Source organism: Sparus aurata, chromosome 21 (genome assembly GCF_900880675.1).
Source record: "Sparus aurata chromosome 21, fSpaAur1.1, whole genome shotgun sequence".
Classification (NCBI taxonomy): domain Eukaryota; kingdom Metazoa; phylum Chordata; class Actinopteri; order Spariformes; family Sparidae; genus Sparus; species Sparus aurata.
Genome location: NC_044207.1, coordinates 15,370,364 through 15,382,697, shown reverse-complemented (window position 1 = coordinate 15,382,697; position 12,334 = coordinate 15,370,364). Strand labels below are relative to the sequence as shown.

At 39.8% G+C, this 12,334-nt stretch overlaps 1 protein-coding gene across 3 annotated transcripts in view; it reads right to left on the bottom strand.

Annotated features, from left to right (window-relative positions):
* gnal2 (guanine nucleotide binding protein (G protein), alpha activating activity polypeptide, olfactory type 2) overlaps positions 1-12,334 on the bottom strand; it is a 51,988-nt gene that overhangs the window by 3,769 nt on the left and 35,885 nt on the right. For all 3 annotated transcript variants that reach the window (XM_030402209.1, XM_030402210.1, XM_030402211.1), the window contains 6 exons: positions 2,752-2,806; positions 2,580-2,653; positions 1,566-1,624; positions 1,229-1,349; positions 199-329; positions 43-110 (listed from right to left, as the gene is read on the bottom strand). In XM_030402209.1, the coding sequence (XP_030258069.1) occupies positions 43-110; positions 199-329; positions 1,229-1,349; positions 1,566-1,624; positions 2,580-2,653; positions 2,752-2,806 (508 nt within the window). The remainder of the gene's footprint in view (positions 1-42; positions 111-198; positions 330-1,228; positions 1,350-1,565; positions 1,625-2,579; positions 2,654-2,751; positions 2,807-12,334) is intronic.

Below are 12,334 nucleotides of genomic sequence, written 5' to 3'. Positions count from 1 at the left end.
AGTTAGTTATTCATTAAAGGGACAAAACGGTGACAAACTTACAAGAAACTCGTCCCGGATGAAGAACTTAGCTCTCGTCACTCTTGGGTCTTCACCAGGTTCAGGAGTTGCTAAAAGAACAACAGGCCCACAGTAAACAACAGCTCTCACAATGAAGAACTCCATTAGTACTTTGGGTGCTTTTAGCAGGGCACAAACCTTCATTTGGTATGGTGTAGCGAGCATATTCAGGGAAGTAGTCTTCAATTTTGGATTTTCCAGCTAATACTTTCTCAGCCAGCATGTCCTGCTTGTTCAGGAATAATATGACCGATATAGTGCGTAACCATCTGAAAGACAAACAACCGATAGCATTAAGATGAAGTTTTGAATACATCACAAAGGAAAGTCAGTGGTTTGCATTTTCACTTTTTGGACCTAAATTAACAACTCGTTGGTTTATGAGAAGACATTCATTTAGCCATATCTGACGGGCATTTTTGGGCCTTTTTGGAAGTTAAACAATTAGACCCCCTTAATGTGCTCAATGAAAGTCGAGCTGGAACTGATGATCATGACATGGAGGTGTGATGATACAATTCTCTGTGTTTTTAGGGACAGGATCTATTGAGAAGCTGCAAAGCCAGTGGCCGCAGTTTGAGACCGTCCGTCAACAGTTCTAACTGTCAAAACCACCAGATATTGTTAAGGACACCTCGGGACAATTTCCAGCTGTGGCTGTGGTGACAAAGAAGTGGATATTTTTGACAAGAACTTGGGACATGTCCAGCTACTGGAACCAGCATATGTTTCACATTTTTGCTCAAACAATGACTGCAGCGATTGATTGATTATCAAATTAGCAACTCAACTAATTTTTGCAACAAAAAGTGGATGCAACTAAGAATTTTCTATGTAGAGTAAAATGTATTTAAATTAATTTTTTTAAAAATGAATTATTTTCTTGGTAATGTCCAAATCCCAAGATGATGTCCTTAGATGTCTTATATTTAGTTCACTATCATAAATTCTATAACTTAAAAAAGAATTCACATTTTAAAAAGCTGGAATCAGAGAAATTTAGACTCCTTTTTTTGTATCATAATGAAAGTTTGGATTAATTAATCAAGATTTATCGTTTATCGAAATAGTTGGCAATTCATTTAAAAGTTCATAACTTATTGTTGCAGCTCGACTAGTAAGAAAGATGAGCAAGGAGTAGAAAACTTCACTCCTGTTTCAGACTCACCTGTTGTTCCAAATACTGCGGAAGAGGTCCAGGGCTTCCCGTAGCCTGTTGGTGTTATTATCTTCCCTTATTACCATATTGTAGCTGCTGCTGGCCACCACGAAGATGATAGCAGTGACGTCTAGAAGGAGAGCAGAGGAACTACATCAGGTCAGCTCTCTGACATCACACACGAGTGAGTAGCATCCCAAAAAACTAAGAGGTGATGTGATGCTGAAGCTGGCAGAAAATACTTTAAGACAGACAAGATGTGGAGGGAGGAGAATGTGTCGTTGGTCGAGGACGTACAGCGCGGCTGTTTGAAGGAGAACAAGAACAAAAGGGCTGAAAGTCTTACCGTTAAAGCACTGGATCCATTTTCTCCTTTCATCTCTCTGGCCCCCAACATCAAACATGCTATGGAGGAGACAAAATATTGGGTCAGACACAACAACACTCTCGCTACTGCCCTCTTAAATACAACAGTTCACATCTCTAGGTACATACGATATCAGATCATTTACGCTCTTTTTTTATTTCAATGATTATTTACACATTGATAATTTTTTTTTAAAACTATCACAAAAGATTTCTGTCTTGAGCTAAATCTGCTCCTGATCTCAGATCTTAAAAGGGACAAGACTGGATGCATAAAAAAAAATCATGAATAAATGATATGAAGAACAGCTTTATTTGCACACACTTGGTACCCTGTGTGACCCTGCCTGGGTGTTTGCAAGGCATCAAAGCTGAATAATGAAAAATGCACACCCGAAGGGAAGTCATATCCCAAGCTTTTATATCAATCATTCAGGGTGATATAATTTGATACAAAGGCCCATTTCAAATGGCAGAATAAGTCTGTTGTGTCTGCGACTGCGTAAGTGGGTCATCCCATCTGACATCATCAAAGCAGTTACGAAACATTTACTCTAACTTTTATTGGCTGTAACTGATGGTATGTAACTGCTCAGCTGGCCCAGAAATCATACCAGTCGACCGCAGACGACTCATTTTACATTTCGGGCACCTAATGACGTTTTTATCCCGCCGCTGTTAGAGGAAACATGCTGTTGCGCGGTACAAACATATGACATTTCAGGCTGTTAACACGAGGACACAATAAATATAGCAGTGATACCCGTGAGGGCTGATGATTTTTAAAAAGCATGTTGCCTCAATAATGTTTTGTGGGAACCTGTTCGCAGAAAAATGGAAAAGCGCCCGGGGAGCCTCCTTTCTTAGGAAAACGTGGGGACTTCACTTTCGGAGAATTATCAACACGGATGAGGCTGGTCTTTGACTCAGCTTATGAACTACTGTAGTGAAATGTCAGGATCATGTGTGTTTCATGTCCGAGTGAAACACTTACTGAAAGTTCACTTTGTCTACTTGGAACCTCGTCTCGAAAATCCCTGAAGTTAACACTCGGCAGCGTAGCAGGTCCTGTAAAACATGGAAATTAAGACGTTTAAGATTCAATAAAGCAGCCATTGGTGGTGATTTACAAACTATAACGTGTGCACGTTGAGGTGAGGACTGACCTGGTCCGTTGGTGTGTAGTCGTTCTGTCTTACGGAGTCAATTCTGTCCAGGAAACTGCAAAGAGAGAAACACAACAGACTTAGATTTTGTACTGAGATCTTTTCATTTTCGGGAACATGAAAGCTGAGAACAATGTCATGTCAATACATGTGAAGAGTACAATAGGAGATTGGTCTCCATAAATACTGATTTCTAAAACTTATTTTACATGCCTAAAAAAAACAAACAGTGAACCTGAGATCCTCTCACAAGGCCACTTTAATGCCGATGCAGACACCATTTTATTTATTTATTTGAACTCATCCATAGTCAAAATCTTCAAATCTGATGACATGTCACAGTTGCTGCATCATCATTTAATCTCTCTTTCCTGCTGCTTCACTTCAACAGTTATTTAGACGTTCATAGAAGCTACATAGGATGCTGCAAAAGGCGGCCGCCATGTCTGACTCCCTGTAAAGGCTCAGCAGGCTGGTGTTAAGGCAGCTAGTTGCCACAAGAGGGCAGGGCTGCTCAGTCTGGGCTATTTTGGTCTGTCTCTAGCCAGAGTGATTACATAAGGCGGTTATTGTGGAGGTTAGACAGCTTGCTGTTGCCATCTCTTCACTACAGAGAGAGCATGTGCAGCAGCAGCAGCAGCAGCAGCAGCAGCTGGGCCTCTCTGCAGCACAGCAGGCCCAGGACACCGGGGCTGGGGACACACGGTCACACAGCCCCCTGGATGGTCCTGACCACACAATTAAAAGATTCCAACAATGCTGCTGCAAGGGCCAAAATGTGAATAGACTTAAAGAAAATGAGAGGCCCTGCTTTGGAAAGGCACTTACAGACACAAGTTACATGTTGATGCACAATATGAAGCTTTATATCAAAAACAGAAGTAAGAAGAATAGAGATCCATATTTTCCAAAACAGCCATTTAACATTCAGTAGGTCCCCCCAGACATTTTAGACACTTAGCTTTCTGCTAGCTGAGCTGACTTACTACAGGAGCAAACAGGCTCAGAGCTGGGTGCAAAAATAACTTTTTTTTCCTATGGGCCAAATGGGCTAGTGAATGTTATTTTATAATTTTATCAGACTGGCTGCTGAGTAAAGAAATTCTACCAGCCACTTGCAAATTCAAGCAAAATTTGGCTAGCGACTATTGCTAATTATGAGCAAATGTCTCAAAGCAAAAGGCTCGGAAGAATAAAATAGATACAGATATGTTTGCTAGCATTAAAATGTTGTTGGTTTAATCTGAAAAAGATGCCAATACTTTTAAAATAGGGCTGCACAAAGATAGTTAAAAAAAATATATATATCTTTTTTTAAATTCAGATTCACAGTTACTGGGTATCATAATTTTACTGGAAAGAATTCAGCATGGTGGTGTCTGTGCCAAACAACAAGCATTTTCTCACATCTGGAGAACAAGAATTGTAGCACAGCAGTACATCATAATGTTGTTTTTTTTACATATTTGACCATCATCAAAGACTTTCTATTTTGTTTTGATTTGATTTTGCACTTGCCGACTTTGACAATATTTGTATTAATTACAAGATTGCTTTTGCAAGATTTTGGTTAATTTCTCAAGCGCTAATGCTTGAATCTTGATTTGAAAATTGGGCGTATTGAGGTTGCTGGTATCTATGAGTGAGTACAATCTGATTAGTATTTAACTAAAAATCCAGTTCTATCTTTTTGGGTGATATTCGATTAGATTTGATAGAATCAAAGGGTATTGTTCAGCTGTGGCAGAGGTATTCACTCTACACAGAGTCATTTTTGTTCTTAAATAAAATCAGAATCACTTATTAGTTCTACAAAGTACTCACCAATACTATCAAAGAATAATAGATAAAGAGAGAGAATGGCACAAGTTATGTTTTCCGATGAGAGTAAATTCAGTGAAGATACGGCAGAGGACATAAAGGGATGTCAGGCATCTCTGGAGGAGAGAAGTTGCCTGTCTACACCTGAAGTTGGCGAGTGGATTCTTTATGTAGGACACAGATGTGGACCATCTAACATTCTTCATGTTTCATCCGCACCGTCTGTGGCTTCCTGATGTCACAAGACAGTCGACGCGGCTTCGGCATACAAAAACGCTGATGCAAACTGGATTAGTTTCTGTATGGTTTCAGCCAGGGATGCTTTATCAGTTCATTTCCATCTCAATCCTAAAAGTAGCACACCTAACATACCCATGTAGACCTAAATAACTGAGAATGAATGCTCCATTATGAAGCATTAGATAACACAGACACTGCTCATGTGCTCTGACAACACCGTTTTCATCACACTGACTTTATTTCTGTCCACACAAAAGGAGAAGTGATGCCGTTTTTGAGAGAGCACTAGACTTTCTCACATAGAGTTTATGTACAGTGGAAGCATCGACTGTTTCACCAGACACAACATGGAGGAAAAGGAGACAGGGATTCATTTTCATGTGGATATAACATGCAAAATGAGATGTCTACATTCAGTCTGACATGAAAAAACAAACAAACATAATACCGGTTTGTGTGTGATAAGGCCAGCATCTGAATACCATCTATCAATATTTTATTGACTTACTTTATATTACTTCAGTGTCACAAAAATGACACATGCATGCCACATGTTACCACAGCTTAAAGTAGCGTCTAAATATAGCTCTTTTATTATTTTACTGCACGTTACACTTTGTATTTATTAACCAAACGAGGTGTGTGCCAAGTCATCTCCTCAGTCTGATCCAGCATGAAAAATACCCACAGTTCCTTTCTAGCTCAGTCCACACCTTGTCTTTAACTTTACCTTGACCTTTGAGACAGTTGTTACTTTTCCAACACTGAACTGTTGAACCTTTTTGACCATACACGTCTCCTTAACGTTATCCTCCCTCAAGGCCTTTAACACCTTAACCAGAAACTTGAGGAATTCCTGAGAACTTTATAACCACTGATAACTTATCTTCATACTTTTTATTTCATTTGTAGTTAAAACAAATTTACACCGCCTGATGATCCCTCGTCACAACACAAGTTTTTATGTAAGGAGTACGTTTTTTCTTACTTCTCTCTAGTTCAATCTCATTAACCACCAGATTTAATAAACAACTCTGTGTGCTTTCATTATCGAGAATGACATAATAGCCATTTCTAACGACTACAGAGGGCAGTGTTAGAGACAGTCGAAAGTGCCAAAAAAGTGGCTAAGGTTTCCCCTCTTCAAACTAGAGAAACATGGGAGCAGAAATTAGGGCTCAGCATTGATGATGAACAACAGGACACATCTTCTGTTTGTGGTACAGTATACAAAGAATTAATTATACTAACCATAGATTGTCGTAAATATACCCCAGTGCTTGGAGCATCTGATGCATGAGATTAAATTGAAATGAAACACACTTTGCCTCCATCTTATTCTTGTTCTGCGCAATGTAATAGGGAGAAAAACTGAGGGTCTCTTTTGGCAGTTCTAGGGCAATATTTAGGAATTGGCCACCTGTTGGATTCATAACCCCAGCAAATAGGGTGGAGTAATATCACCAGAGTAAATGCGATCTGCTACCAAGTGTACTAGCTAGCTGCTGTTAGCTAGTTAGCTCAATTAGCCTTACAACAAGCATTGGAACGATGCGGGCTGTGGCTAGCTGGTTAGCATTCTATGTTTAGCAGGTATCTCCTCAACAATTTTATAATGTTTTCAACTAAAATACTGGCATATTGCACCTTTAAATAAATCTGATAAAATATGGAGACCCTTCCGTTCTCTATTTCTATTTCTCTATTTTTCGTGAAAGAACAGGGTTCACTGACGATGCTCAATAAAAAATAAGTCATGAAAACATTGAAGGCTCTAAAAAAGATTGACAAATACTATACCATCATGGTCGCAGATGCATTCAAAATGTTTCTTCAGCCTTACTGGATTAGAGCTGCAATGAACTTTTAATTCATTTTTGTCATTGGTCATTTTCTCAATCAATCATTTAATGTATAAAATGTCCAAAAATATAGTGACAAATGTCCTCCGCGTTTCCTAAAACCCCTAGATGATGTCTCTGAATTACTTAATAAACTTGAATATCTATTGTTCTAAATAATCTTCATCTGTTTCAGCTCTTTAAAGACAAAGAGTGCAATGTCAACAAAAAAGGGTTTCTTGTTAAAGCAGGGACGAAAACACAAACGTAGTCAACTCGGCAACATGCAGATGTGTAGTGGCTTGAACGAGAGCTCTGAAGTCAAACAAGATGTTGGTTCAAGAACAACATCTTAGAAAATCACACAATTAATTGTATCTAATTGTTAATTAGCGCTTCCCTGGAACCAAGATGAGCACAACCAGCAAACCACTGAACTGTGTCTGAAGTTAAGTGTCTCTCACACTCATCCCCCCTGAGCAGACAGACAGACACACAAAAACAGGCAAAACCTCCCAAAAAACCTCCAGTCTTTGCCCCATCACTGCAACAATGTGGGAGTATTTTTAGTCAGCCTTGCTTGCAAAAACCCAGCTAGGTTATAATTACTGAGCGCTTTCTGACTGCCATGTGACAGAAGTACTATTGGTAGAGCACTGGAGAGCCAAATATAGTCCTCGTACCCTGCGAGAAAAAAGAACAAGGGTCCTAGATCCAGGAAAAAAAACGGCAAAAAAGATAACATTGATTACTGAGGGGCCGTACAGATAAATCCTTATCAAACGGTTTGGGTGCATTTTTCAGTGACTACGGCTGTTCTGTTCTGCCCCAGCGCTACAAATAGACAAGCTCAGGTCTGGGTAAATCTGTGGTTTGTGTTGGTTTCTTCAATTTCCTCCCAAAAAACTGTTCTCTACTGGCATCAGAGTGTGTGATCACAGTCACATGTGATGTGGTCATTATGTCAGATTTGTGGATTTGACGGATAACAGGCCTGCAGTTTTCTACTTTTTTTTTCTCTCAGTATGTGTGCACTAGATGATGGGAAATTCTAATTTATCATTTGTTATGATGCCTTCACAAGGTTTAAGCTTTGACATTTCCCTTTTGTACTTAAAAACCATCAAACTACATTAAAACAGCTGTGGATTTGTGTTTTATCTTTTTATTCTTGCACACTGACCTCCCTATGAAAAGGCCTTGTACTGTTCCATGACAGTTTGTTCTTAATTAGCAGGTTAAATATAACAAAAACCTCCACTACTATCTTGTCTATTCCAGTCCCTCTCTTTCTGTCTGCAGGGCTGGGTTGTCTCTGTATTTAGCCAAAACAAGTTGTACTCGTCCTGCGGGCCGGTCTGTGTTGCTATGTATAGGCTTTGTTGTGGACAGTATCACTGGATTTGGCCTGGTCTTTCTGTGTTGCTGGCCTCATCTTTCCATAAAACACAGACACAAGCATGAATCCTCACGCACACACGCACGCGCACACGCATGCACGCACACACAGACACACACGCACCCGCACAAACACACAGATATGTTGAGGGACAGTAGATGCAGTTGGGGCCCTCAGGCCTCAGCACCCATGTGGTCCAGGTCACATGTTGCAGCCCATTGAGCAGAAAAGGGAGTAGATGGTGGTGGTAGTTTAGGGGGCCTGGGGACATAGGTCACCAAGCTGTATGGGGGGGCTTCTCCCTGAACAGGCGCATTGATACAAGCTTTCGGCGAACAAATTAACAATAAGGCCTAAATATAAACAAAGGCCAGAAACAGGATAAAAGTAGCCAGCTCCCGAAAGACGCGAACCAAATGACAACAATTTCGTTTGAACATTCAAATTAAAGCCAAAACAAACCACATGTAATGAGAAAAACAAAGAGCCAGTTGTGAGTCCGTTCAAAGACAGTGAGAAGTTTCAACAGCGCTGGAAAAAGTCCCCTCCCTCCAACAGACAGGCAACCTTCACACCAACCAACAGCGCCCAGCCTCATGTGCTCATTTGATAATTGGGTTGACTTTTTACAAATAGTGGACCATCTTTAATTAGCAGGGTAGAGAAGCCAATCAATAGTTTCCATATTTTGAGCTGCCCGGGCCAGCATAATGGACTTTCACTTTAGTCTCCAGCTGACTGGTGACAGTGCTATAAAACTCACTGCTGGACAAGGCAGCAGCAGCAGCAGCAGCAAAATCACACTATCTGCAGCTAGTGAAGCTTTATTTACATGTTTTGTTGCTTCTGTGCCATTTATTTACTGTAGCACTACTCTGTTATATGTTTTATTTTATTCCATGACCAAAGTAACAACTCATTACTTTAATTTCAAATACAGAAGCCAAATGACAGAATCAAACTGATCACTGCAGAATTTTACCAAGTACATTTACTCAAGTATTGGACTTAAGTTCATTTTTGGGGTACTTGTACTTCAGTTGATTATTTCCATTTTCTGCTACTTCAAGAGTACACTCTACTACATTTTGGAGCCCCATATTTTACTTTTTACTGCATTTCATTTATTTAATAACTTAAGTTACTGGTTAGGTCAAAGAAAATGACATGCTGCATATTAGATTGGTCGACCCAAAGTATACAGTATATACATACATGTAAATATAACTATAAATTAATGAATAATTTAGTTTCACCTGTACTTTTAAATACACTAATTGCCAGAAAATGTATTTACTTCCCGTACATTTAATACAGAATAAATTACGACTATGACAGCAACTGAATACCATCTATTAATATTTTATTGACTTACTTTATATTACTTCAGTGTCACAAAAATGACACATGCATGCCACAAGTTACCACAGCTTAAAGTAGCGTCTAAATATAGCTCTTTTATTATTTTACTGCACGTTACACTTTGTATTTATTAACCAAACGAGGTGTGTGTCAAGTCATCTCCTCAGTCTGATCCAGCATGAAAAATACCCACAGTTCCTTTCTAGCTCAGTCCACACCTTGTCTTTAACTTTACCTTGACCTTTGGACAGTTGTTACTTTTCCAACACTGAACTGTTGAACCTTTTTGACCATAAACTACGATTTGTATGAGTGACTTCCTGCAAATTATTTCTCCTCAACATTTTATCACCAAAATGTCAGAAAATATATATTTTTTAAAAAGCACAATATAATTACACACAATAAAACCCCAGAGACGTGTTTATAAATTTTGCTTGTTTTAAATTATTTGGATTATTTGAATTTGGATACATCTGTGTCACAAGTGTTTGATAACCAAATCTAAAGAATCAATGTATAAGATTTTTTTGTGTATCAGCTGATATATCCCTTCTGTATCAGCATAGGTCCCAAAAATCAAGTATCGTCAATCTCTACTTTTTTTGTCCGACCACATATCAGCGAAATTCTCTAGTTTGGTGATATTCAGTTCACCATATGATATATATTATAAATCTAACTTAGATAAGTCATTATTCTATGGGTCGTACTCACAATGCACAAGGTGTTGTTGTACATTTGGTGTTTTTACTTGAAATATCACTGAAATTATCAAATTAGTTGCCATTTATTCTAAGACTCCATTCAATGACCAATAATCTAAGTAGCCCTTCCTGTCAAACTGCGATCTGATATTTCAAGTTGAAAACTTTTCCTTTATGCTTTATCGTCCTTCTCAACACACAAAACACACCCAGTATCACAACAAAACCAGCTGCACTACGCAGCTCGTCACAGAACACAGACTGAGCTGGTAGGGCACACAGAGAGCCATTTGCAGTGGGACAGTGGAGGTGGAGCTGTGCAGAATCCTGGTCACCTGGTGGAAAGATCTGAGCCTGGGGTTCAACTCATCCATCCAAACAGGAACACTGTGCAGTTTGGGAGATGGATCTGAAACTAGACAAATCCATCAACGGCTCAGTGGGTACTTCCTAAATATAGGAGCAAGAACGGAGACACTCGTGAAAGTCAAACCAAATCTTGTGTAAACAAAAGTGCCTGCTTTATCTCAAGGCCGCCAATTCGCCTTCCAGGGCCACATCAAGTCATGGTTTTGAAAGGTGTTGTATAAAAATGTAAAATACATTGTAATGCCCTTTTGTCTCTGCTCAATGTCTACCTGGACCATTACATTACCCCTGCTTAAAATAGACTCAGCCCCCAAATTCAAGCTACAGTGGGAATACAGGGACTCTGTCTGGCCTGAACCATGTCCCGTGTGGAGCTCCAAACTACAGTCCTCAAATCGAAATTGACTTATGGGTTTCTCTAAATAATATTGAGGCACAGCATCGATACACTATCTGTCAGCTACTGAATTAGTCTGTGCCAAAAATAGAAAACCAAATAAAAATAGTCTAATCAACAATATCGAGCAGGTTTCAGTTCTCTCGGCCATAAACAACCGCAGCCTCCATGTCAAATTAGTTGTTCCGCTTGGAAGTCAACTGATGACCCAGTGAAAATGAGCTTTTCCTCTTTTCCCCTAATCAAAAGTCAATAACCAATGACTAATATCAGACAGGAGAGTATACAGTATCACTGCGGATTGCATAAGCATGAACCGAGTAGTGAATCTCCATTAAATAAAGGAAGTAAAAATTATTTTTGAATTCTCATTTTCCCATCTTAATTATGCAGATTTTCTGGGTGAAACTCAACCCAAACTTGAGCAGTCGAGGCCTGTGTGCTGTTTGTGTAATTCACAATCTGGCCTCTGCGTGGCATCCGTTCGCTCCCGCTGCACACAGCCTCTGTTCCACACTGACCCTGCCTGCTTTTAGCAGCTGGGTTCCCATGGCAACCCCAGTCGGTCCATACCACTCCTCTCCCTCTCTCTCTCCCTGTCTCTTCCTAAGCCAGGCCGCACTTGTATCCTTCCATTCCCAGATTCTCCCATACATCAACACAAAGCAGAACCATGCTCTGTGCTAGCTTTCTACATTGTGTGTGTGTGTGTGTGTGTGTGTGTGTGTGTGTGTGTGTGTGTGTGTGTGTGTGTGTGTGTGTGTGTGTGTGTGTGTGTCTTTGGTGGGAGGGCAGAGAAAATGTAGGCTTATGAAGACAGATTATTTTAAAGTGCCACCGTCTCAAGCACACAACCAAAAATAAGTCACATTTTCAGTAAAGGGGAGGAATGTAATGTGCAGTCTGTGGTGTGTAAAGAAAGAGACGCAAAGTTGTAGTGAATTCGGTCATAACCTGGACACAGATGAATCAGACTCGGGGGGGTTGTATGAGTTGAGGGCTAAACTGTGGGGATACTTGATAAGGATGGCGTAAGTCACGGAGCATTCAATAGGAGTCACATGAGATGAGCCTGGCTATGGAAAACGATACTTTAATGCCAAGCGTTGACTGTAAATTGTGGCAATGTTATGACAGCTATGGAACAACACAACATATCCTCAAAACCCCAAATATAAAAAAAATACAAAAAATTTAAATAAGAGTGGACTTATTCACAATGGGATGTCGATAGTCAATAAATTACCAAGGCAGCTCCTACTGTCAGTTGTGTTAAACCTGCAAATATAGGGAAACGGATTTGGAGTGATTTGATGTGATGGTGATTAGTGGGATATCTGAACAGATTAATGAGCGTACAGTGTCACAACAGGTGAGAACAGCAGGGCCAGAGAATCCACACAGGTACTGCAGATTAGAGCCTAACAGAGAGTGGCTGTCCGATATT